The sequence below is a fragment of the Balaenoptera ricei genome, chromosome 3 (genome assembly GCF_028023285.1).
Source record: "Balaenoptera ricei isolate mBalRic1 chromosome 3, mBalRic1.hap2, whole genome shotgun sequence".
Classification (NCBI taxonomy): Eukaryota; Metazoa; Chordata; class Mammalia; order Artiodactyla; family Balaenopteridae; genus Balaenoptera; species Balaenoptera ricei.
In genome coordinates this window covers 177,100,526-177,124,498 of record NC_082641.1, presented here as the reverse complement: position 1 = coordinate 177,124,498, position 23,973 = coordinate 177,100,526, and the positions used below count along the sequence as shown (strand labels likewise).

The following is a 23,973-nucleotide window of genomic DNA, read 5'->3' as shown; positions in this document are numbered from 1 at the left end:
ATGGCAGTCACCATCAACAAGATGGTAAAAGACCTCACTAAAATGGCAGAGACTTTCACCAGGATGGTAGATGCCCTCACCAATATGGAGGCTATCCTTGCCAAGACGGCAGGTACTTCTATCAAGATGGGACACATTCTGGGACTTCCCTGGTGGTGCAGTGGTTAAGACTTCGCCTTCCAGTGCAGAGGGGGTATGGGTTCTATTCCCTGGTCAGGAGCTGAGATCCCACGTACCTCGTGGCCAAAAAGCCAAAAACATAGAACAGAAGCAATGTTGTAGCAAATTCAATAAAGACTTTTTTAAAAAAATGGTCCAGGGACTTCCCTGGTGGCGCAGTGGTTAAGAATCCGCCTGCCAATGCAGGGGACACGGGTTTGATCCTCGGTCCGGGAAGATCCCACATGCCGCAGAGCAGCTAAGCCCATGCGCCACAACTACTGAAGCCCGCACACCTAGAGCCCATGCTCCTCAAAAAGAGAAACCACCGCAATAAGAAGCCCACGCACCGCAACGAAGAGTAGCCCTCGCTCGCCGCAACTAGAGAAAGCCCGCACGCAGCAACGAAGACCCAATGCGGCCAAAAATAAATAAAATAAATTCTAAAATAATAATAATAAAATTTTTAAAAATTAGAAAATTGTCCACATCAAAAAAAGAATCTTTAAAAAAAGAGATGGAACATAAACCATACCCTGCACCTCCATTCAAACTCTCCACCAGCTCTTTCTACTATTACCATCCAGGACCAGAAGACCACCCTTTGGCAGGCCAAGGGGCTATTTACAACTCACAGTAACTAGCACCAGGTTAGAGGAGGCAATCCAAGTGGTAAATGCCATCAATGCCTCCTTCTGGCACAGACACACAATAAAATCAGAGCACTTTAACCTGAGACATTCAAGGTCACTTGGCCCTCTGCCTCCAGTGACTCCCACCCATGCAAATCCACCCAGCCTTCCTCCTCTCCCCACAACATAACAATCAGCTTGACAGCTCAAGGTGGGAACCACTGGTTCCTAACCTAGTACTCAAGCAACACCATGGTCAACACTGGCCCTGATGAAATAAGAGAATTTGGGGGGTTAACCACAGTAGAAGGCACCTCCCAATTCTACTCACTACATAGTCAACCCTCCATATCTACAGGTTCTGCATCTGTGGATTCAGTTAACTGCGGATCATGTGCTATGTTTATGATCTGCGGTTGGTTGAATCCATAGATGCGGAGGGCCAGCTACGGGACTTGAACATCTGAGGATTTTGGTATTCACCGCAGGTCCTGAAACCAATCCCATGCAGGTACCAAGGGATGGCTGTATATCAGAACTTTCCACTAAGTGGGTACCCTTGATACTGCCCATGGAGGGGATACCTGGAAATGTCCCTTCCCCGTGATGTTTTACACCAGATCAACCCGTCCCTGTGCCACGTTCTCCTGTACTTTTCACTGCAGTATCTGTATCTTCTGTGGGTCTGTTGCTATTGTCGGTTTTTCTTCTGATTTTAGGTTACAAGACTCTATCTTCTGATGTGCTTCAATTTTGATTGAATGCCTGATATTGTTTATGAAAAACTGTAGATATCATTGGTGGTTCTTCACGGTATTTCCCTCCAGAGAGGTTTTACTTTTGCTTCTGGCAGATAGCGAAACTAAAGGCAGGTGACTTTAGTCTAATCGGGGATTAAGCTGACTTGAAGCTGGATTTTGGTCTGGATGAAGGTTGGTCCATTTCTGGTCTCCCCTTGCTCCTAGGGTATAGTCTTTGGTGACTCCAGCTCTCTCCTCTTTGTGAGCCCTGACTTCCAGTGTCTATTTCTCCAGCCCCAGAAGATTGCCAGAAGCTACACTCAGTTTCTCAGCCCCTTTCTGGTCTGCTTCCCACTTAAGAACTGCATTTATATCAACAATTTGCTTGTGAGGAAAAAAAAAACCCAGCATTGCATTATGTCTACCTCACCTCTCTAGGATTCTGACACCTCAAACCTTGGCTGCCAATGCCTTCAAATTGAGGGTGTTTTTTTTTTTCTTCTGATTTTATCCAGCTTTTTAAGCTGGATTTACCCTGGTGGAAAGGTAAATCTGCAATAAGGTAGCCTGCCATCATTAGAAATAGGTATCCCTGTTTTTTTTGTTTTTTTTTTTTATGGCTGTGTTGGGTCTTCGTTTCTGTGCGAGGGCTTTCTCTAGTTGCAGCAAGTGGGGGCCACTCTTCATCACAGTGCGCGGGCCTCTCACTATCACGGCCTCTCTTGTTGCGGAGCACAGGTTCCAGACGCGCAGGCTCAGTAATTGTGGCTCACGGGCCTAGTTGCTCCGCGGCATGTGGGATCTTCCCAGACCAGGGCTCGAACCCGTGTCCCCTGCATTGGCAGATTCTCAACCACTGCACCACCAGGGAAGCCCAACCCCTGTTGTATTTTTAACACAAGATTTTTATCAAGCCTCCATTGCTGACTGTGCTTGACTCACTGTGTTTCTCTGTTTCTGGGCTCCTGGGTCCCTGCCTTTGTTGCCATCAGTTTGATGGAGGTCTCTCCTGGCTTCTCACTGCTTTTAATTTCCCTGAAGTTCTCATATCTGCTCTCCACCCAAAGGTCTGGAAGATCCAAAAAGCATTTGTGGTCTGTCCAGGGAAAAGTATGTGGTGGGAGATGAGGAATTAAAACCTGGAGCACAGCAGAGGAGGTGATTTTTTAAATCTCCCTGAGCTGTTATCTGGATTTCTATGTATGTATCTGGCTGTCTGTGTATAATTGTGTGTGTGTGTGAGCATATGTCTGACTATTTGCGTGGGTATGTTTGCCATTGTCTACATGCACTGGGAAGTGTATTGGGTGGTGTTGGTGTACAGAGTGTGTGTTTTTATGTCTTTTTGTGAGTGAAAAATTTGAAGGCCACCTACTCATAATAGGATAGCGGAAGTGATGAGAGAGGTGCAGATGGGGTCACCAAGGCCAGTGGGGAGACCATGAAGTGGCTAAGGACAGAGCCCTGGGAACACAGAGTTTAAAGGTCAGGCAGAGAAAGGAAGAGGAGCCGAGTCAGGAAGGGAGACTGAGAAGGAACAGACAGAAGAAGAAAAGGCATGAGAGGAATGGATTTCAAGAAGAAAGTGGTCATACTTGTCCAGTAAAGGTGAAACTGAAAAGCGCCCATTAGATTTAGCCCCAGAGAGAGCTAGAAGACTGGAGGGGATGGAAATAAGACTTCAGTGGATGATGGAGTCGAGTAGGTATGTGTAGGTAAAGACAGACTTGTGGCTAACCCTTTGAGAAGGGAGGGTGGAGGCTGAGAGGTCACTGAAGAGAGAAGGGACAGCCAGGAATTTTTCAGACATTAGTGAAAATGCAAGTAAGGAGGCTTCCACCACCAGGGGGCAGCACTTGTACAGACAGGCGCTGGCTGGCACCCACACAGATGCACACAGAGATAAAGACACAGAAGTAGACACAAAGAAACCCAGGCAGACACAAAAACCCCCCCACAAATACCAGATGCAGATCTCCCCAAGTCCCAGATGAGTCATGTAGATACAACCCCACAGATACTGATGGGCATTCAGATACACACACACACACACACACACACACACACACACACACAGAGGATCACAGAGATTTTTTAAAACTGCGTGGATAATATTATTCAGCCATAAAAAAAGGAAGGGAATCTTGCCATTTGTAACAACATGGATAGACTTTGAGGGCATTATGCTAAGTGAAATAAGTCAGACAGAGAAAGACAAATACTGTGTGATCTCATTTAGATGTGGAATCTAAAAAAAAAACACCACCACCAGGGACTTCCCTGGTGGCTCAGTGGTTAAGAATCCGCCTGCCAATGCAGGGGACACAGGTTCGAGCCCTGATCTGGGAAGATCCCACATGCCGCGGAGCAACCAAGTCCGTGGGCCACAACTACTGAGCCTGTGCTCTAGAGCTCACGAGCCACAACTACTGAGCCCGTGCGCCACAACTACTGAAGCCCGCACACCTAGAGCCCGTGCTCCGCAACAAGAGAAGCCACCGCAATGAGAAGCCCGCGCACCACAGCTAAGAGTAGCCCCAACTCGCCACAACTAGAGAAAGCCCGCACATAGCAACGAAGACCCAACACAGCCAAAAATAAATAAATAAACAAATTAATTAAATTAAAAAAAAAAAACACCACCACCAAACTCATAGAGATCAGATTTGTGGTTATCAGAGGCAGGGGATGGGGGTGGGGGAATCGGATGAAGAGGGTCAAAATGTACCAACTTCCAGTTATAAGATAAATAAGTCCTGGGGATGTAATGCACAGCATGGTGACTATAGTTACCATTGCTGCATGGTGTGTTTGAAAGTTGCTAAGACAGTAAATCCTAAGAGTTCGCCTCAGAACAACAACAACAAAACATTATTTTCTCTTTTTTTTTTTTTTTGGTATCTGTATGAGATGATGGAAGTTAACTAAACCTACTGTAGTAATCATTTCACCGTATATGTAACACCTTCAACTTATACGGTGCTGTATGTCAATTATATCGCAATGAAACTGGGAAAAAAAACCCTAAAATGCTTATATACACCCCCCCCATAGACAAGTTGACACTCAAGACTTGAAAACACACACTCTCTGCTGACACACAAATGCACTATCAAAAGCACAGAGGCAATGACACACACACACACACAAACACTCAGACATTCATGAATACCCAGGTCCACCTCCGGACCCAGTCTATACATCTTTTCTGAGGACCCCTCACTGCACCCTTCAGCTCCTCCGGGGAATGTCTTGTCCAGCCAGGGTGAAAAGCCTATAGGGCAGGGGAGGTGGGGGGTAGTACTAAGGACTTGGCCTCCTCCAAGGCTGGAGTCCCTGGGGCGCCCCCCCCCCCGCCCCAGCCCCAAGCTCCCATCAGCTGATGCATCTGGCAGCCCCTGCAGACAGTCTCCGCCCCTCTTGCTGGCAGCCCCGTCCTGGCAGATATTCCCAGCCGATTGCCTTCGTCATCCGCTGTTCACTCACATGCTCGCACACACGGCCCCCATGGCTAGCCCAGCACTCAACCACTCCTGGCCGGCCCTCTCCAAGCTCTGGCTGAAGCGGTGGAACTTCAAGAGAGGTAAGGGGGCAGGCGGTGAGCAATGGGCACCGGCCACCCAGGCAGGGCTCCCTGGACAGCCCGCCCACCATCCCACCCCAAGCCTTTCCTCAGCCCAGGGGCACAGAGTCTGCCTGAGCCAGGCCCAAATTTCATGATCTCTGGTTCCCTGGGACCCCAACAGAACATCACAGACTTGTGATGGGTCCCTCTTGTCTCAGAGGAAACGTCTCCCCAGGCTCAGCCAGGAACTTGTCTTGGGAGGTAAATCTGTAGGAGGAGAATCCACCCTAGAACTGGGGTAGCCTGGTGGCTTCCTGGGGGTTCCTGACGCTATTTGTTCCCGAATGGCTGCAGGACAGAGGTTCAGAGAGGCAGCAAAAGGAAGGAGGTTTGAGACTTCCAGAAATGCTGGTAGACACCTCCCTAGAACACACACACACACACACACATTGGCTGGTAGCCCCCCTGGGTCCCAGGACTTCAGTTTACTACGTGGGGGCTGGAGAGACCCTTGTATCATATCCCCCAAGGTCTGGGTGAATTGCTTTTGCAAAAAGGCATTTCTTAAATCTCGGCAGGAGTTTAGTCCTGGGAGATAGCCAGATGGTGTCCAAGGCCATGGGGCATGGGGGATAGTGTGATAGGAGCCCCCCGTACCCCCTGCATAAGCCGAGTACTTGTTCATGAATGAGTTTCCATGCAGGAGAGCAGTCAATAAGAAGATTCATTAGCTTGTTCATTACATACACTCTGATTGAGGACCTGTCGTGTGCCAGGCGCTGTACTGGAGGAGCCTGGAATATCGAGAATATCGGGGGACCTGGAGGCTGGGGCTGGGGAGGGAGAAGGTGGCGTGCAGACTGAGATGCAACAGAAGAGCAGTCATAATAGTGGAAATTGCTGCCAGTTTTTGAGCCCTTGTGAGGTTCAGCTCAGAACGGAGGAGTGATGATCTCAGGATCACACAGCAAGTACATGCTGAAGGAGCCAGGATTTGGAACCACGTCTGTCTCAAGGCTGCCTCTGTGGTGTGTTCTGGCCAGTGAACAAAGCTACCAGTGTGGGCAGCTGGAGGGCTTGGGGAGGGTTTTTAAATCCACCAGTGGACGGTAATGTTAGAGAATTAGGGTATCAGTCACGGATCCCACCCGGGACCCAGATCCTTATGAAGGTCTACCCACTCTTGGCCGCCCAGCGCACCCTGTCTCCCTGCCCGGGAAGGTTGAAGCTGTGACTTATAGGCCGACAGGTTGGGGAGTGAGCTGTGGGAACCAGTGGTAACTCTTCAACCCTTTTATGGCTGACGCGGCAGGGACTGCTGTTGGAAGAGTCTGCCTAGAACTTGAATACAGGCTGATAGGCGGCTCCTTAGCGAGAAGCATGGGGGTGGGGAGCAGAGAGGGACTCCTTAACCGAGTCCTTCCATTCTTTCGCCTTTCTGTGCCCTTCTTAAGCTCTGTAACTGGCTGTCTGGGCACCAGATGGGACCTCCTGGGAAAATAATGGAGTGGATTTGGAGAGGCAGACAAGACTATGGAAGTGGGGTTGGGACCTGCAGGAAGCTCCCTGGGGCAGAGCCCCACTGGCCCTTCCCCTCAGTTGCTCAATTACCCATTTCGGCCATACTTTTTCACTCATTCCCTAGTACATCATAAGTGTATATGTAATGTGTGCATTCTGTGTCTCAACTTGGTTTCCTTCTTGCCCGGCTTCTCTGCCACAATTCTGCCTCTTTCTATCTACGTTTCTCCCCTCCTCATCCCCTCAGAATACCATCTCCTGAATGTAATGCATCACTGCCACTGGACACTGACACAGCACTTATCCCAACTCTCCACCCATTCATCCATCCCTGCACCCACACATACATCCATCCATTCGTCCATCTAACCATCTACTCATCCATCCATCCAACCACCTACCCATTCATCCGTTCAACCCTGCAGACAGTCAACTATCCATCCATGCATCCACATATCCATGCATCCATCCATCCACCCGTCCATCCATCCACCCATCCATCCATCTAACCACCCTACTATTCATCCATCTAAATATCTACTCATCCATCCATCCAACCAGCCAGCCAGCCAACTATCCATCCACACATCGATGCATCCATCCCTCCATCTAACCACCCATCCGTCCATTTATTTAACCATCCACTCATCTAAACATCCATTCATCCAACCACCCAGCCAGACAACTTTCCCTTCAGCCAGGCAGCCAGCTAGCCAACTATCCAACCACCCATCCATCTATTCAACAATTCATTCATTCATCCATCCAACCATCCACGCTTCCATCCAACCATATATTCACCCATCTATCCATTCATCTGCTCACCACAGGATAGCTGTGTGGTTGTGAGCCCTTGCTTTGGAGCAAGAAATACCTGGGTTCACATCCCAACTCTGCCTCTTGCCAGTCTAGTATGACCTTGGATGAGTCAGTACATCTCTCTGAGCCTCAGTTTCCCCTTCCATAATGTAGGGACTCAGAGGGTTGTTGTGAGGATAGAAGAATGCAAAGAACATGACAGGCTTAGCACAAGGCAAGGCATATTGGAACTGATCAACACACATAAGATTTTACCACTTGGGACTTGGGGGTGTAAAAGTGGGTTGGATACAGAACTTGCCTCACAATCTGGAGCGGGGGACAGCAAACTTTTTCTGTAAAAGGTCAGAGAGTAAGTGTCTTCAGATTTGCAGGTCATATGGTCTCTGATACAACTACTGAACTCTGCAGTTGTAGCATGAAAGCAGTCAGACAATACGTACACGAATGGGTGTGGCCGTGTGCTACTAAAACTTTATTTATAAAATCAGGTGTTGAGTCAGATTTGGCCTGTGAAACTCCTGGTCTAGAGGCGAACAAGTAAGCCAGTTAAAGTACAACAGGGAGTAGAAAAGGGGTGCAGACGAATCCAAAGTCCTCTGGCTAAGACGGGCTGCAGAGGATCAGAGAAAGTCCTTGGTTGCCAGGGCAGGAAGAGTGGAAAAGGGTGGTGGGAACAGCACAGAGGCACACAGGAGAATAGTGAGTTAGGGGCTCAGGTGTGTGGGGCGAGTTGAGAGGGTAGACTGAAAAGGGCTCGAATGTCGTTCTAAGGGGAGTCTCGGGGTGAGGACCAGAGGAAGGGGGGTGACTCTCTGAAATGTCATGCCAAGAAGACATACCAGCTACTGGGACAGAAGAAGCCAATTGTGGTTGGCAATCGTTTGTGCAGGAAAATCTCAACAAGAGTTGTGGTTGTGTAGAAAGAGCTATAATGGAGACTGACATTAAGATAGTAGCAGAGGCAAAAAGAAAAGAGGATGGAGTAGAGAAATGTCGTGGAGGTGAAATTGACAGGGCTTGGTGTCCTGAGGGGTAGTGAGGAGGCAAGGCTCATCTCCGGGTCTCTGGCAGGATCACTGGGAAGAGGGTGCAGTCACACTGATATGGGGACACAGAAGGAGGAAGGAAAACAAGGAGTTTGGCCTCGACAGCTTGAGATTGGAGTGCGGGCGGGAATATCAGGCAGTCACCACTGGAGACAAAGGCAGAGGCCACTGGAGACAAAGTCTGGAGCTTGGAGGAGATAATCTGTCACCAGAACTAAGGCTCAGTCTGTACCTGGGGTCAGGGTTCAGCACATGATGAGGGTTGGGGTTCAGATTGTGGCTCTAGGATGGGAACTCAGTCTATGACACCAGGATCAGGGCTCAGTCCATGACACCAGGATCAGGGCTCAGTCCATGACACCAGGATCAGGAGTCAGTACATGACACCAAAGTCAGGGCTCAGTCAGTGACACTAGGTTGAGGTTCAGTCTATGACACTGGGTTAGGGGCTCAGTCTGTGACACAAAGTTTGAGGCTCAACATGTGACACTGGGATCAGAATGGAGTCTGTCATCAGGGTCAAGCTCGGCCTGTTCCTGGGTCAGAAGCTTCCATGCAAAGAATAAACTCAGCCCTGGCCTTTCACCTTTAGCCTTTGGATCCCGGACTTTTAGGGTCACAGATGCAAGGCATAAGGTTCTGCCTTTGGCCTCTACAGGCTGCGGGAGGCCTCAGGCCTCTGTGAGACCCCTGCCCAGGAAAGCAGGCAGACCCTGCATCCTCTCCTGAGACCCCCTGAGGCCTTGGCTGAGGGATGGGGCGGCCCCTCCAGGCGGCTCCCCCTCCCCTTCCAAGCTCCCATCAGCCTCCAGGACCCAACCCCACATCTGGCTTTTCTCGTCCTTCACAGCCTGCTTGCTGTGTTTCTACATTTCCCTGAGTCATAGAAGCTGCCTCACGGGAGATGCAAGGTTGAATGAGGGCAGCAGAACAGAGGCCCTCAGTCAGGTTGGGAGAGGAGCTGGGCAAGTAGTGATGGTTTCTAGAATATTCGCAGTGATGGGAATTCCCTGGCGGTTCAGTGGTTAGGACTTGGTGCTTTCGCTTTCACTGCCAGGTCCGGGTTCAATCCCTGGTCAGGGAACTAAGATCCCACAAGCCCTGTGTTGTGCAACCATCACCACAATCAATTTTAGAACATTTTCATCACCCCCAAAAGAAATCTGTATCCTTTAGTCATACCCCAAAGTTTCCCGTTTCTCCCCAGCCTTAGACAATCACTAATCGACTTTCTGCCTCTATGGATTCACCTACTCTGAACATTTCATATAAATGGAATCGCATAACATGTGGTCTTCTGTGACTGACTTCTGTGATGTCACATCATGTCTTTAAGGTTCATTCATGGTATAGCAGGTGTCAGAACTCCATTCCTTCTTTTTTTTTTTTTGCTGTGTTGTGCGACTTGTGGGATCTTAGTTCCCCAACCAGGGATTGAACCCCAGGCCTTTGGCAGTGAAAGCGCAAGTCCTAACCACTGGACAGCCAGGGAACTCCCAGAACTCCATTCCTTATTATGACTGAATAATATTCCATTGTATGGATGGACCACATTTTGTGTATCCAGTCATCTGTTTATGGACAACTGGATTGTTTCCACCTTTTGGCTATTGAGAATAATACTGCCATGAACGGTCATGTACAAGTTTTTGGGTGGATCTACGTTTTCCATTCTCTTGGGTATAGACCTAGGAGTGGAACAGCTGGGTCGTATGGCAACTCTATGCTTAATTTTTTGAAGAATTGCCAAAATGTTTTCCAGATTCCTTGAGTTTTTTATGCCCATGTGATACCTTTTCATTCATCTGTTTATGAAATGTGTTTATTTCTGCCTTAGCTATTTTCTGCTATTCTTGCTACCTTCCAAAAGCCCCAGTAATTTTGCATTCACAATTTTGTATTCGTTTTCTTAAAGAAGGCTCCCCAAATTATACAACTGTCGGCACCCCCAAAACTTGGGGCAGTGTTTGTACTTACACAGCTGGGAGGAGAGGGAACGTAAGTGGGTACAGAGAGCCCACCCCATGTTGGGATAGAAAAGGACAGCATCACCCCTTCCCCTCTGCCAGCTGCAGTGGTCATAGGCAGAGTGGCCCCAAAATAGATCACCCCACCTGTACCCTTTGGAGGGTGAAAGTGGGCTACTGTTAATCATTACTTGACTCAGTAGCATACACCAGGACTGTCCCCAGCAAGCTGAGACATGGGGTCACCCAGCCACAGGGGACCCAAGCTAAGGAATGGATGAGGACCTAACTGCCACTGTCCAAAGGCATTGCCATTCCGCTCCCCACCCCCACCTTGGCCCTTCCTGAAGCTTCTATCGCTCTTACCGCAAATGTGCTGGTCAGTCTCTCTGGGTATCACCTCCATTGGACTCCTCGCCTCCACCTTCACCCATATCCTCCAGCCTCAGCTCCAGGCACCCTCCCCTCAGCTCCCTGGTTTCAGCAGGACCCAGGATGTTTTTGCAGGGGGTGTGGAGGAGTGAAGGGAGTCCAGATGCCAAGGCAATGCAATGCAGTGCAGTACAACGCAATGCGTGGGAGAGAGGCACCATAGGTGGGGGGTGGACGAAGATTTCTGGAGCGAAGAGGATGAGGTCTTTAGGCAGGCGGCCCTACAACAGGAATGGGGGGCTCTTAGGCAGTGGGTCCTGCAGCGGCAGGGACAAGGCACAGAAGGAAGATCCTGGAGGACATCAGTGGCTGGCCCAAGACATTTGACCTTCTTCCTGCAGGCGGTGGGTAACCTCCGTGGGGATTCGGATAGGCAGGGGTGACGCGCTCTAGCTGCAGTGTAAGGGGCAGGGGGAGAGAGTCGGGGGTGCCTGTTTCTCGCACGGCAAAAGGCTCCACCCAACACCCAAGATCAAGCCAGGGCACCCTCCTGACCTGGAGGGCAAGGAAGGTGTCCAAGCACCCCAGGATCGGGCCCTGAAAGGTGGGCACCATCACACCCACCTTCCAGGTGAGGAAACTGAGGCTCAGAGAGGTGACTTCCCCAAAGGTGTGCAGCCATTAGGGGCAGGTCCAGGCAAGGACACAGTCTGGTTGACCCCAAACCCCTTGTTTTCTCCTCGATACCATGCCACCCAGGGGTCCCTGGAACTCGAAGTACAATATAGGGACAGAGACAGCCGGAAGTTCTACCATTAGAGACCCTCTAAATGTGGGCACTGGGTACTTGCATTTGGTCTTAGGGACCCATTCTAGAAAATGAGGGCTTTTTGCTAGAGCAGGCATGACAAATCGATTTCATCTCATGAGCTAACTCGGATCAGCTGGAGATGGCTTCCAAAAATGATGCACTGGGAAGCATTCCTAGGGGACCATGGCTCAGGAAGAAAGAGCCCTGGGATTGAATAGAAATATCTGTCCCAGGCTCAGCATGAGTGGTGTCGAGTGCTGTCGTGTATGTTGGCTTAAAGAGGGAATTCCCTGGCGGTCCAGTGGTTAGGACTCACTCTTTCACTCCCGAGGGCCTGGACTCGATCCCTGGTCAGGGAACTAAGAGCCCACAAGCCACAGGGTGTGGCCAAAAAAAAAATATCATTGGGACCATCCTCCCCTGCCATCCCATTTTGCAGATGAGAAAACTGAGGCCCAGATGCAGCACTCAGGCCCTGACTCTTCAGGCCTCCCACTCAGCCATGACACCTTGTCCCTCCTTTCCCCACAGGCTCTGAGCCCAAGCCATGTGTCCAGCCCTTTGACTCTGGAGCTGCAGACTCAGCCACCAAGAGCAGCGGTGGACCCTGGAGGCCTGAGGACCCAGACTTCTCCGTCATGGAGGATGAGCAGGCATGTGTCTGACTGCTGAGACGGGCAGGAGCTGATGACGCCTGTGGCAGCAAGTACACTTTTTTAGCACCTGCAGGAACTTTGTGTGCATTATTTCAGGGAACTCTCATCAAAACATGGCAGAGTAGTTATTATCTCATTCTACAGATGAGGAAATGAATCCTTTCTGGAACAAGAAGAGGGAGGGTGGGATGAGTAGAGGGGAGGGTTGATGGATGGATGGAAGGAAGGAAGGATTGACAAAAGAGATGGATGGATGGGTGGATGGATGGATGGATGAAAGAATGGAGGGAAGGGAGGGAGGGAGGAGGGAAGGGTGGCTAGATGGGTGCATGGGTGGGTAGAACAATCAATGAAAAAGGAAGAAAAAGCTCCCATGGGGACCTCTGAGCTAGAACAGCCCTGCAGAGTGGTCCTAAATCAGGCTGAGATGGCCAAGCCATTACGTCCCCACATCAATCAGTCGTGGCCTGTGGACTGCCCAGGAAGGGATGTGACTTCCCAGAAGGAAACTGACAACCGACAGCCATCTGCTGGCAGCCCACCCCCGGCATCTGGGGCAGCACATCCTCACTGAAGGGGGTTCTGGGTGGCATTTTATAACACCCACCACACTAAGGAAGGAAGGTCCATTACAGTCAAACCATATGTAGGAAATTCTGTGTATCTGCCCCTGTCATTTTATAGAAGAGCATACTGGGGTCCAAGCAGGGAAAGAATTGGCCTAGGTGTCAGGGAGAATCCAGGGTAAATGAAGACAGGACCAGGACTCAAGTTTAGTTCTGGATCCTTCCAGGGCTCTGGACCTCTTGGAATAGGAACCCTGGGCTGCAGGCGATCGGGCAGATAGGATGGCAATGGAGGAAGCGTGTACCTGGAGAAGCAGGGAGCCCTGGGTATATACGGGGAGGCTCTACCCCACCACCACCAAATAAGCCCCGCCACCGGCATCCGTGTCCTTATCTAGTTGGTCACCAGAGCTGGAAGCAGCAGAAGGCAACATCCTTGCCCTTCCCTCCCCAAGCCCTGTGAACACTACACCTGTACAACCCTCAATTCTGTCCATGTCTCTCCTTCCTTCTCCACTGCCCTGGTGGAGGCCACTGTAATTGCTCACCCAGGTGATTTGCACAGGTATCTTCACTGCTGCAACAGCCCTGCCCCTGTCCAAGCCTATCTGGGCTCTGCATCTTGCATAATCTTTCTGAAGGCAAATCACAGCCCCCTGGCCTCCACACCACCATTGTTTGGAACTTAAGAGATTAAATCTTTCCTTGGCCTACCAGGCCTGCTGATCCAACCCCATTCCCTCCCCCACACACACCCCTCCAGCCATAAGGAAATCTTGCCAGTTTTGGGGGGAAGCACCGTGAGCTCTCAAGCCAGCAGGCTTCTGAACATCCTGTTCTCTTAATGCCTGAAATGCCCTCACCCAGAGCCTCTACCTAGCTAACTCCTACACATTCCTCAGGGCTTCCCTCACTGTCACTTCCTCCAGGAAGCCCTCCCTGATTTCTTCCTTCCTTCCTTCTTTCTTTCTTTCCTTCCTTCCTTCCTTTCTTTCTTCCCTTCTTCTTCCTTTCTTTCTTTCTTTCCTTCTTTCTGTCTTTTTAAAAAACATTCAGTAGGACTTTTCATTGAAAAAGATATATATACTGGTAAGATGTAAATTATTTTAAAATATATGCAACTTGACCTATATAGCCAGCTCAAGAAATCATTTACATGTCACATAGACACTATTTTATGTGGTTGGAAGTAGGGTTTGGGGGTTTTATTTTGTTACAGAAACTGTCTAACGATGGTCTAACCTGTCCTAATTGATTTGTCCTTAGTAGATTTTGCACACCAGTGATTACCCCAGGGTTTGTCCTTTTTAAAAAAAGGAATTTTCTATATGATCTGGCTTAGAATAAATCTTATTTTCAAACTTAAAAAAAAATTAAATTTAAGTTTAAAATAATAATAACAAAAAAGGGATTTTCTAAGTAGAACTCCAAACCAGAATTTCTGTCTCTTCAAACAGGGTCAGCTGGCCCCCCTTCAGTTCTTCTCCAGCCCATTTTCTAGAACATTCGCTCATCCTTGATTATAATCGCTGGATTTAGTCATCAGTCTACTCCAATTAGGTCCATCTGGCAGGGTCATCAATTCGCCCAGAGGAAGGGCCCTGACTCCTGAAGTATAAAAACAACAACCATGGTTTCAACAACCAATATCTGTTTCCATTGATCGAGGGCTTGCAATGTGTAAGCATCATCTCATTTTACCTGCCCAGCAATCCTACAAGAAGGCAGCATCATGCCCATTTTAGAGATGAGAAGACTGAGGCCCAGAGAGGGTTAGAAACTTGCCTGAGGTCACACTGAGCTAATAAAAGACACGCGAGGGATGCAAACCTTGACTAAGGCCTTTCTATCGTTCCAACCATCCGAAAACTGTCTGTCCCTATTATTTATTTGCTCTTTTGTTTGAAATCAATTCCTTTTTTACACGATGAAATGGAACCAGAGAAATGATATGCTTGAAGTTGCTTTGGTGTGCTATTTTTTCTTAATGTACAAGGAGATAAATAACTATTTACATTTTTTAAAAACGTTGATCCACGTACTATCTCAATCTGCACGCAGCAAGCCCTTTGGTAGAGTGGGAATTCCTGGGACATCTCGTCTCTGGGTCTGCCATTGAGGGGGGACCCATCCCTCAAGGTTCCCCAGGGTTCCAGGGAGCAGGAGCCTGGATTTACTGTATCCTCTCTGGGGCATCAGGGCCAGCATACAAATGTTCAGGGAGATGCCTGGGAAGGCCCTCAGTGGGCCGGCTCCCATTTCTGACCCAGGAAATGTTGGAGGAAAGATACAAGTTCCCCAGCAAAGGACAAAGCCCCCTCCCTCCCCCTCCATCGCTGGTATCTGCCACAGCTGCCCACCATCCCTTTCCACCCAAAGCTCTGGCGGGGTTCCCACTTCTGCCTCCTGTGAAGGAGGCCAGATGTAGGAGAGGGAGTGGAGACGGCCCGGCCCAGGCCAAGAGGCTGTCCTGATGTATTTATATGTACAGGAGGATGAAAACCAGAGATGCAAGGAAACTTTTGGGGCCGTGGCAGAGGAGACAGGAGTTGGCAGAGGTTACCGAGGCACCAGGGATGGGATCGGAGTGATCTCGGGGAGGCTGCCGCTAAAGTCATAGGAGCACCAGGGGAACCTGGACCAGCCAGGGCCAGAGGTGTGGGTTTTTTGGACGGAGACTGAAGAAGAGGGACCCTGGTATATGAAAGATACAGGGAGGAAGCAGCAGGCAGAGAAGGAACAGCCAGGGAGGTGGGGGGAAGCAAGATAGATCAGTGGGTGCAGGCACTTCCCTGGCAGTGCAGTGGTTAAGACTCTGCACTTCCATTGCAGGGGACATGGGTTCGATCCCTGGTCGGGGAACTTAGATCTCACATGCCACGCAGTGCAGCAACCCCCCCAAAAAAAGATCAGTGGGTGCAAAGGAAAGATTCAACACCATGGAAAACAGTATGGCCGGGGCTCAAAAAGCCAATCAGAGAATTGCCGTACGATCCAGCAACCCCAGTTCTGCAGATCTACCCAAAAGAGGTGAAAGCAGGGACTCAGACAGACGTTGTACAACCATATTCATAGCAGCATAATCCACAAGAACCAAAAGGTAGAAGCAACCCAAATGTCCATCAAAGACTGAATGGCTAAACAAAATGTAGTTTTGTTTATATGCATACAATATGGTCCATCCATACAATGGAATGTTAGCCTCTAAAAGGAAGGAAATCCTGGCCCATGCTAAAATACGGATGAACTTGAAAACATTATGCTAAGTGAAATAAACTAGACACCAGAGGACAAATATTGTATGATTCCACTTATACGAGGTCCCTAGAATAGGCAAATTCAATAAGACACAGTAGAGTCGAGGTGACCAGGGGCTCAAGGAGGTGAGAATGGGGAGTTACTGTTTAATGGGTACAAACCTTCTTTGGAGGAAGATGAAAAAAAGTTCTGGAGATGGACGGTGGTGACGATTGCACAATAGTGTAAATGCACTTAATGCCACTGAGTTGTACACTTAAAAATGGTTAAAATGGTGAATTCTATGTTATGTATACTTTACTACGATTTTTAAAAAGAAGGAAGGTGTCAAAACTGTAGAAAGCTCCAAGTGGCGGAGGTGAGAGAAAAAGCCAGACCCTGCAAAGCTCTTCCACCCTCATTCCACGGCAGGTGTGGACACTGCCACCTGGATCCTGCCAGCCAAGATCCACAGCCGACCAAGAGCGTGGCTCTTGGCTGGCAGGTGTTTTCCACTTTCAATTGGCTGCTTCTCTGAAAATTCCCCACACCAAGTGTTAGCAGGGACCTTCCTATTCCCCCTCCCCTAGTAAAGACTGGCCATGACCGGCCAAATGGTCCGGGGATAAATAGGGTTGCAACATTGAGCAGATAAAATTAAAGGATGCGCAGTTAGACTTGAATGTCAAATATTGTAATGTTTGGAATCTACTTACACTAGAAAAAAAATTCGTTGTTTATATGAAATTGGAATTTCACTGGGCGTCCTATATTTTATCTGTCAGTCCTATCCTGGGGGCCTCTTATAGAGCTCATGAAGGGGGCCAGGTCTTCTCAGTGGGCCCTTCAGGCCACCAATTGGGACAGTCCATCAAGGGCTGCCTGAGCTCACATAGATGTCTGGGGTCACATCTCAGGGTTGGTTTTGCATGGAGCGCTGGTAGAGGACTCCCCACCTACCCACAAAGCCCTGTCTGAGGACAGTGCTAACAAAGGCCTGGAAAAGGACAGTCCCTGTCCTGCAGATCCTGACAGCCCAAAGGAGGGACACCTTATTTAGACTGGAGGAGTCAGGAAGGCAGCCTGGAGGGCATGCCCAAGCTGGGTTTTGACGGGTGAATAGGAGTTCATCAGGCTGCCTCTGGGTGGCTTGGGAGAAGAGGTTCTCCAAGGAGAGGAAAAAGCAGGTGCTCTGACTGGGGGGAAAAAAATGACAAATAGAATGAGTGGGAGGGAGAGAGAGGAAAAAGAAGAGTAACAAGGGTAAGAAAGAGGATAGAGCTTTGGATCCAGACAGATCTGAGTTTGACTCTGTCTCTGCGGTTTACTGACTGTGTGGCCCGGGACTGTGTGGTCCTTTCTCCTCCCTGAGCCTGTCTCCTGATCTGGAAAGTGGGACAACAACGCCCCCTGGTGGAGCTGCGGTGGGGTTAGGGCTAACACCCGTGTAGTTCTGGGTGCAGATTGGTTGCTGCTTTGGTGGATGTGGCAATCATCGTCCACCCCTGTGTATCTTCCGTGTCTAGCAGCGCCTGGCACATCGATGCCTCATGGGTGGGTTGCAACGTGAGGCTGCAGAGGGGCCAGAAGCGGGAGGCAGCCGACCCTGGAGCCCTTTGCACTGTGCTCACGAGCTCAGGCTTCTGCTGTCCGGGAGCGGAAGTTATTGCAGGGGATTTAGGAGTGCAGAGGTTCCAGGCTACCCTCTGGTAGGACGGAGCAGGGCCGGAAATAGTGGGAGGCAAGCGAGGTGCGGGGTCCAAAACTGTCATGTCTTAACATTTTGATAATTTGCTCATCATGGAACTCTTTGCACTGTATTGAGTTCTTTTTTTAAATATTGTATTAAAGTATGATTTTCTTGATTCCTGAGTTTTGGGGCACCCCCTACAATTTTGTGTCCGAGGTGAGTGCCTCACTTGCCTCACCCTAGGCCTGGGAGGGAAACTTAGGCTACAGGAGACCCATGAGTAGACACCCTAAGCAGCCCCGGGAAAAGACTAGGAGCCCCTTGGGACTTCCCTGGTGGTCCAGTGGTTAAGACTCCGTGCTTCCACTGCAGGGGGTGCGGGTTCGATCCCTGGTACGGGAATGAAGATAGCACATGCCGCGCAGTGCAGCCAAAAAAAAAAAAAAAGACTAGGAGCCCTGACACTGCCAGAAATTCCACCAGTAGCAGTAGCACCGAGGATAATTTACCTCCGTGCAGCGCTTTTACAAATTGCGTTCACAGGCATGATCTAACGTGAGTCTTAAAACAAGCTGGGTGAGCCGACAGGACAGAGGTTATTTTGTCTGTTTCATAAGCCCATCAGACAGAAATTCAGTAAGGGAGGTGGAATCAGGTCTGCCAGCCCAGATTTCTGGCCCCTTTTGGGGGGATAAAGCCTTGAAGGCCTGGGTTAGACATTGCACTGAGGGTACCACCCCCATTCTACCCCACCTGCCACTAGATGGGCGCTGAACCCAGGTTGGATGGGAGGGGGATGGGCAGGGTCTGAGAGTTGGGGGCCTCTGCTGCCCTCGGTCAATGCCTTTTCCCCATCCGTCTCCAGGAGGATGGAATTCCAGGGCTGCTCGGCGGTGGCGAGAGCTCGGAGGACTTCAGCCTGGACTTGGGGGACCTTCAGGGCAGTGAGTATATCCAGGACCTGGGTCTTGAGGTCCCTTCACAAAACCAGTCTAGGGGGGCCAGGGGCAGTGGGCCCCCTAGCGAAGAAGTCGGAGAAGACTCGCCCTTCTCCAGCCTGGCAGGGTCCCAGGGCCTGCCTCGAAGACGCAGCTGGGAGAGGTCGCGGAGCTGCTCTGAGACCTGGCAGAGGTCAGTCGTCCTCCCCCCCCACCCCCAGCTAACGCCTTCCGGGACACACCCCCAGGGCGGCCAGGCCACGCTGCCCCCCTGCCTCTCTGTCATCTAGCACAAGGGCCACCAGAGGTGTCTGCATTGTCAGAAGGCAGCCCCAAAGGCCCTCTCCGGAGATGCAGGTCTGCACACAGAGCCCACGTGCGCACACGAATCCGTGTGCATGGGTAAGCACGCACACGCTGAAGGAGCGTGCACCAGCCCAGACTGGGACTGTGGGAACCCAGCCGGCAGGCTCGGACCTACATGTGCACACCCGCCCGTGCACCCTGGGCGTACACGCCCACGCTCAACGCGCAGGCGTGCACCCTCCCCCTGCTCAAACCCAGAGACGCATAAACATGTCACTTGCACATGCGTGCACAAAGCCATAGATGCACTTGTGATCAAAACACAGATGCGTGCTCAGTGCCACCCACAAACCACAGTGGCAGCCCCAAACGGTAGAGAGGGGAGCTTTAGCTGCCCCCTCCACCCCTCACAGGTCCCCCCAGATAGAAATCCAGTCTGTGGAAAATAAACAGTGGGAGGGAGGACTTCCCTGGTGGTCCAGTGGTTAAGACTCCGAGCTTCCAATCCAGGCGCATGGGTTTGAGCCCTGGTCGGGGAACTAAGTTAATACCACATGCTACTGGGCCAAAAAAAAAAAGGTAAAAAAACCCAAAAAACAAAAAACAGTGGGCCTGCGATGGACATGGAACTTCAGCATCAAATCCCCCAGCCAGACTCCCCACCCACCTCTCTGGTACTGGGAGAGCTGGACCCCTCTCTGTGCCCTGCCCCCCCAGAGGGCTACCCACAGGTTCCCTCCAGGCCCCCATGCCTCACATGCTGGAACTGGGGCAGCAACCAGGTGGAAGAGACCCGACTCCCTCCCTTCCTCCACCAGGCTCAGCCTCGAAGCCTCAGCTGCAAATGAGGGGCCCTGTCTCCCTCGGACACTGGCCAGCCTTGCTCTGAACCTGCCAGGAGAGGGCCTGCAGGCCTGGACCCAAGGGTGTCTGTCTGGGGGCGGAACCCCCCCAGAGGCACCAAACAAGGTGGGTGCAACCTGAAGCCACCCCAGATGATAACACACCTGTGGGCTCAGGCGCTGTCTCTGCAGGTGCCAAGGAGTGCCTTGCCCATAGCTGGTGGGACTGCTTTATCATGGCAGGTACAGCCCGTGACTGGGGAGTCGCTGGGTCCTGAGATTGCAGCCCAGACCTGAAGGTCCTTTGCTGGGTTGGGCTCCTTGGCCATAAGTGCACCCCTGGGCTGGGGAGCAGGGGCATGTCTCCGCATCTTTGCAGCTGGAAGGAGGCCCTGCCTGCGACTGGAGTTTGGAAGCAGGGAGGGCTCGTCTGAGGTCTGAGATTTTAGCCCAAACCTGGGGAGTGCATGCTCGGAGCTGTTGCCTCGGCCTGGGGCATCTTTGCCCATGACCATGACTTGGGGGGAAAATACTGGCCATGGCTGGAATTTGTGGCTCAGAATTCCAGAGCTCCAGCCTTGGAGCTGGTGGTCCTTGGCAGGACTGCAGCCCCTGGCTGGGGAGGGTATGGCCCCAGCCCTCAGCTGCTGTGGAGTCCCAACCCTGTGCTCATGCCCCACGGCTGGGGGCAACCCCTGTCTGCAGCTGAAGGCTGGGGACCCTCGACCCGGGGAGCCTGCCTGCAGCCTGGGCTGTCTCCAGGCTTAGCGAGATGCTTATTCCCTGCAGGAATGTGACAGCCCCGAAAAAAGAGTGAGGTCACGGTCGGTTCCCGTGTCCTTCGATGAGACCAGTTCCCTGGAAGTCTTTCCGGCTTTGGAAGTGCCCGCTCCAGCGGTTCAAGGTAGCCCAGCCTGGGGGTTTCCTTCATTGAAACCAAGTGGAGTAGGGGGTTTCTGCTGGAGGGTCCCCTGGATGGGGCTGGTGGAGGGGGCTTAGGGTCCCCTGGACAGGAAATGGGCAGAATGCTGGGGGAGGGGGTGGGGTGGTTCCTGCATCATCTGCCCTTCCCCCACCCCTCCGCCCCCCCCTCCGCCCCCGCCAGGGATCCTCCAAGGTGGACACAACACTGCAATGACCCGCAGGGCTCCCTCTTCTCCCTCTGACTCTGTCTCTTTCTTTATCTCCTTCTCTGTCTCTGAATTTCTATCTGAAGAGCTTGTGTCCCTCTGGTGTCAGGCAGACCTACAGACCAAACCGGAATCTACCACTTTCTAGCAAGTCTCTAAGCCTCCTCAGCTTTCTCGATGAGAATGGGACGATTAGTGTATCTCCTTAGGGTCGCTTGGAGGGTTCACTGACCGCATATGTGTAAAGCGTTTAGCCAGTCATTAAGCACTCATGACACGCCGGGGACACTTCCATCCCTGGCTCTCTGCCCTCTTTTCACCTCTCCTCCTCTGAGAGTGGCAAACCACATCTGGACCGTCTCCACTTCTGCAGGGGTGGGTTCAGGGGGCACCATGCCGGGCTGGTCCTGCCCCAGGGCCCCCTTCACGCCTGTGCCTCTTGGGGTGGGGGCTGATTCCAGGCCTGGATCCACCGGTGCTGGAGTGCATGGAAAAGGACCACGTGGAGCCAGATCATGTGTGAGTGTCCGCCCCTGGGTCAGGGAGGGACCCCCTGGACAGCCAAGGAGTCCAGGCTTGGGGAGGAGGGATGCAGGGTGTAGCATCACTGGCTGTAAGTGACCGGCCACTGTCCCCCTATAATAATCTCGATCTTCTCTACCACACCATCCTTCTCCCAGGAGAGGGACCCAGGCCCCTCAGAAAGGTTCTCGACAGCATGGGGAGGGGCTGGGGCTCCAGTTTAGGGGCTGCATCAGGACCCGGGAGCGGGTCGGGCAATCACGGCTCGCCTTGGGGAATGTCTGTCATGTGGGGCGACTGTGGGCTGTTTTTATCTGCCATGGCAGGCTGATTGTCCAGCAGGTGCTTCAAGAACTCCGACAGTACCATGGGTAAGTGGAAAGGGGGCTAGGTGTGAGGCAACAGGTATGTGAGGACAGATGCGGAGGACAGGTGTAGGGGAAAAGTGTAGGGGGAAAGGTGTGAAGACAAGGAGAAATGGGAGGAAAACGGTGACAGGGGAGGTGGGAGGAGGCACAGGTGAGCCCACATGTGGAGGGATGGTGGGATCTCAGACATGGCACGGGGGGCACACCTATCCACAGGAGCCCAGAGGGAGAGGGGCAGGAGAGGGGGCATCTGCGGGAGGAAGGAAGGGCTGCTGCTGTGCCTGTCCCCTCTGATCCTGCAGGGCCCGGCAGAGGGCTCACTTGTCCATCAGCCCCGGAGGAGCCCACTCAAACCTCACCTGGTTTGAGTTCCTGTCCGAGTGAGTACGCAGAGCTGTTGGCGGGCCTCCACTGGATTCCCACAAGAGGTTACTGTGGGCCCTGAGCTGGGGGCAGGAGCTGGGGCCCCCATCCTCTCACTGGAACCGCCAGGGCAACGGTAGGGGTGGTAGGGGGGCTCGTCATATGCCCTGGGAGGGCAGAGGAAGACTTCTTGGAGGAGGTGACAGCTTGAGCTGGGTTCCGATGGAAGAGTAGGAGTTCAGCAATACGAAGAAATGAGGATGGGGAAAAGAAATCGGTGCCTTCCTCAGGAACAGTGTCAGGGTGGGGCTGGGAGGAGGGGAGGGAGGGGGAGTCAGCAGAGGCCAGATCACACCTGGGAAGCAAAGGAGCACAGCTCTGTCAGGGGTACAGACTGGAGGTACAGAATCTCGCTCCAGGGACTAGATTCTGCAGGGACTGGGTTTCTTTGTCAATGACTTAACACATATTTATTAAGTGAGGGTGTGCCAGTCATCCAGGAGAGGCACGATCTGGGGCTGGAGCATTGGATGGGAAGAGGGAAGCCGGGTTTGACAGATATCCCACAGGAAGAATGGGCAGGATTTTAGGCTGATGAGATAGGAAGGGGGCATGAATCAGAGGGAGGAGGCTGAGATGGACACGGCCCATCAAGGGACCTCGAGTTTGAGACCATGTCACCTTCCCCTCTGCAAACCTGGTCCCCATGGTTCCTGAAATTTGCAAACCTCTGTAAATGTTCGTTCAGTGAATGAGTGAGTGAGAGAAGGAGGGAGAGAGTTAGGGACCACAGCAGGGGTGAAACAGGATGAAGGGGCCTCAGGGAGACAGATTCCAGGTGGATCCCAGAAGCGACCTGCAGGACTGGCTCAGAAGGGCCTTCTGGGTCTGCTGCGTCCTCCTCACCAAATTTTCTGCCCCTCAGGAGCGAGGACAGAGCGGGGAAGATGGAGAGAAGTGACAGGAGTGCCAGGGTGAAGCGCAGACTTAGTTCCCTCCGATGCCGAGTCACCAGGCAGAAGGAGAAGGTCAGGGGGCCGGGCCGGGGGTAGGGGGGGAATCCCCCTCTGCCTTCTGCAGCTTGTCAGGGTGCCCCTGGCTCCAGATCTCTCTGATTCGAGGCGAGACTGGATGCACAGGGCATTCTAAGGCCCACCTCTGTCCCCAACAGGGGAAGAGCCCAGTGCTTCTGAAAGACAAAGGTCAGGATGCTCGAGAGCGGAAAGAATGTGTCAACGGGCACCAGCTGGCTCAAGGAACCTTCTCTGGCCACTCCAGCTGCCCGCTGTGTGGCAAACCTTTTCTGAGCTCTGGTAAGTCTGGTGGCCCAGCCCATCCCCCTGGATGGCAGCCACTTTCTCTCCTTCACTTCCCCTAAATCGCTCTCATGGCCTCCTTCGCTCTTTGCATCCTCGTCCTATTTCACCCTTTCTGAGCTCGGACCAACGCTGGCTTCCTGGATGTCACCAGGGATCCATCCCTAAGAGCAGGGACCATTTGATTAGCTCGGCCCCCCCGCCGCCACCAAATTCCCTTTAAGTCTCGGCTTTCGTCGTTGCAAAAATCCTTTGGCAAAATCCAGACTCGGGCAGTATATTAGTTAGCTAGGGCTGCGTAACAAAGTAACACCATCTGGTTGGCTTAAACCACAGAAATGCATTGTCTCACAGTTCTGAAGAAGTTCGACATCAAGGTGTCAGCAGGGCCAGGCTCCCTCTGA

General features: G+C 51.7%; 1 protein-coding gene across 1 annotated transcript; it reads left to right on the top strand.

Moving 5' to 3' along the window:
- LOC132363491 (rho guanine nucleotide exchange factor 18-like) lies at nucleotides 1-23,973 on the top strand. The gene is made up of 12 exons (XM_059919178.1): nucleotides 1-112; nucleotides 4,962-5,114; nucleotides 12,167-12,288; nucleotides 18,650-18,915; nucleotides 19,847-19,997; nucleotides 20,660-20,774; nucleotides 21,462-21,519; nucleotides 21,849-21,893; nucleotides 22,193-22,270; nucleotides 23,179-23,281; nucleotides 23,425-23,566; nucleotides 23,924-23,973. Exons 1-12 carry the CDS (start codon nucleotides 1-3, stop codon nucleotides 23,971-23,973), a joined length of 1,395 nt encoding a protein of 464 aa, XP_059775161.1.

Bases quoted from the DNA above. Each gene is read 5' to 3' on its own strand.
- LOC132363491 (XM_059919178.1), top strand. From the start codon at position 1: ATGGCAGTCACCATCAACAAGATGGTAAAAGACCTCACTAAAATGGCA. The intron at 18,916-19,846 runs GTCAGTCGTCCT...TTCCTCCACCAG, and splicing joins TGCTCTGAGACCTGGCAGAG to GCTCAGCCTCGAAGCCTCAG. The intron at 21,520-21,848 runs GTGAGTGTCCGC...CTGCCATGGCAG, and splicing joins CACGTGGAGCCAGATCATGT to GCTGATTGTCCAGCAGGTGC.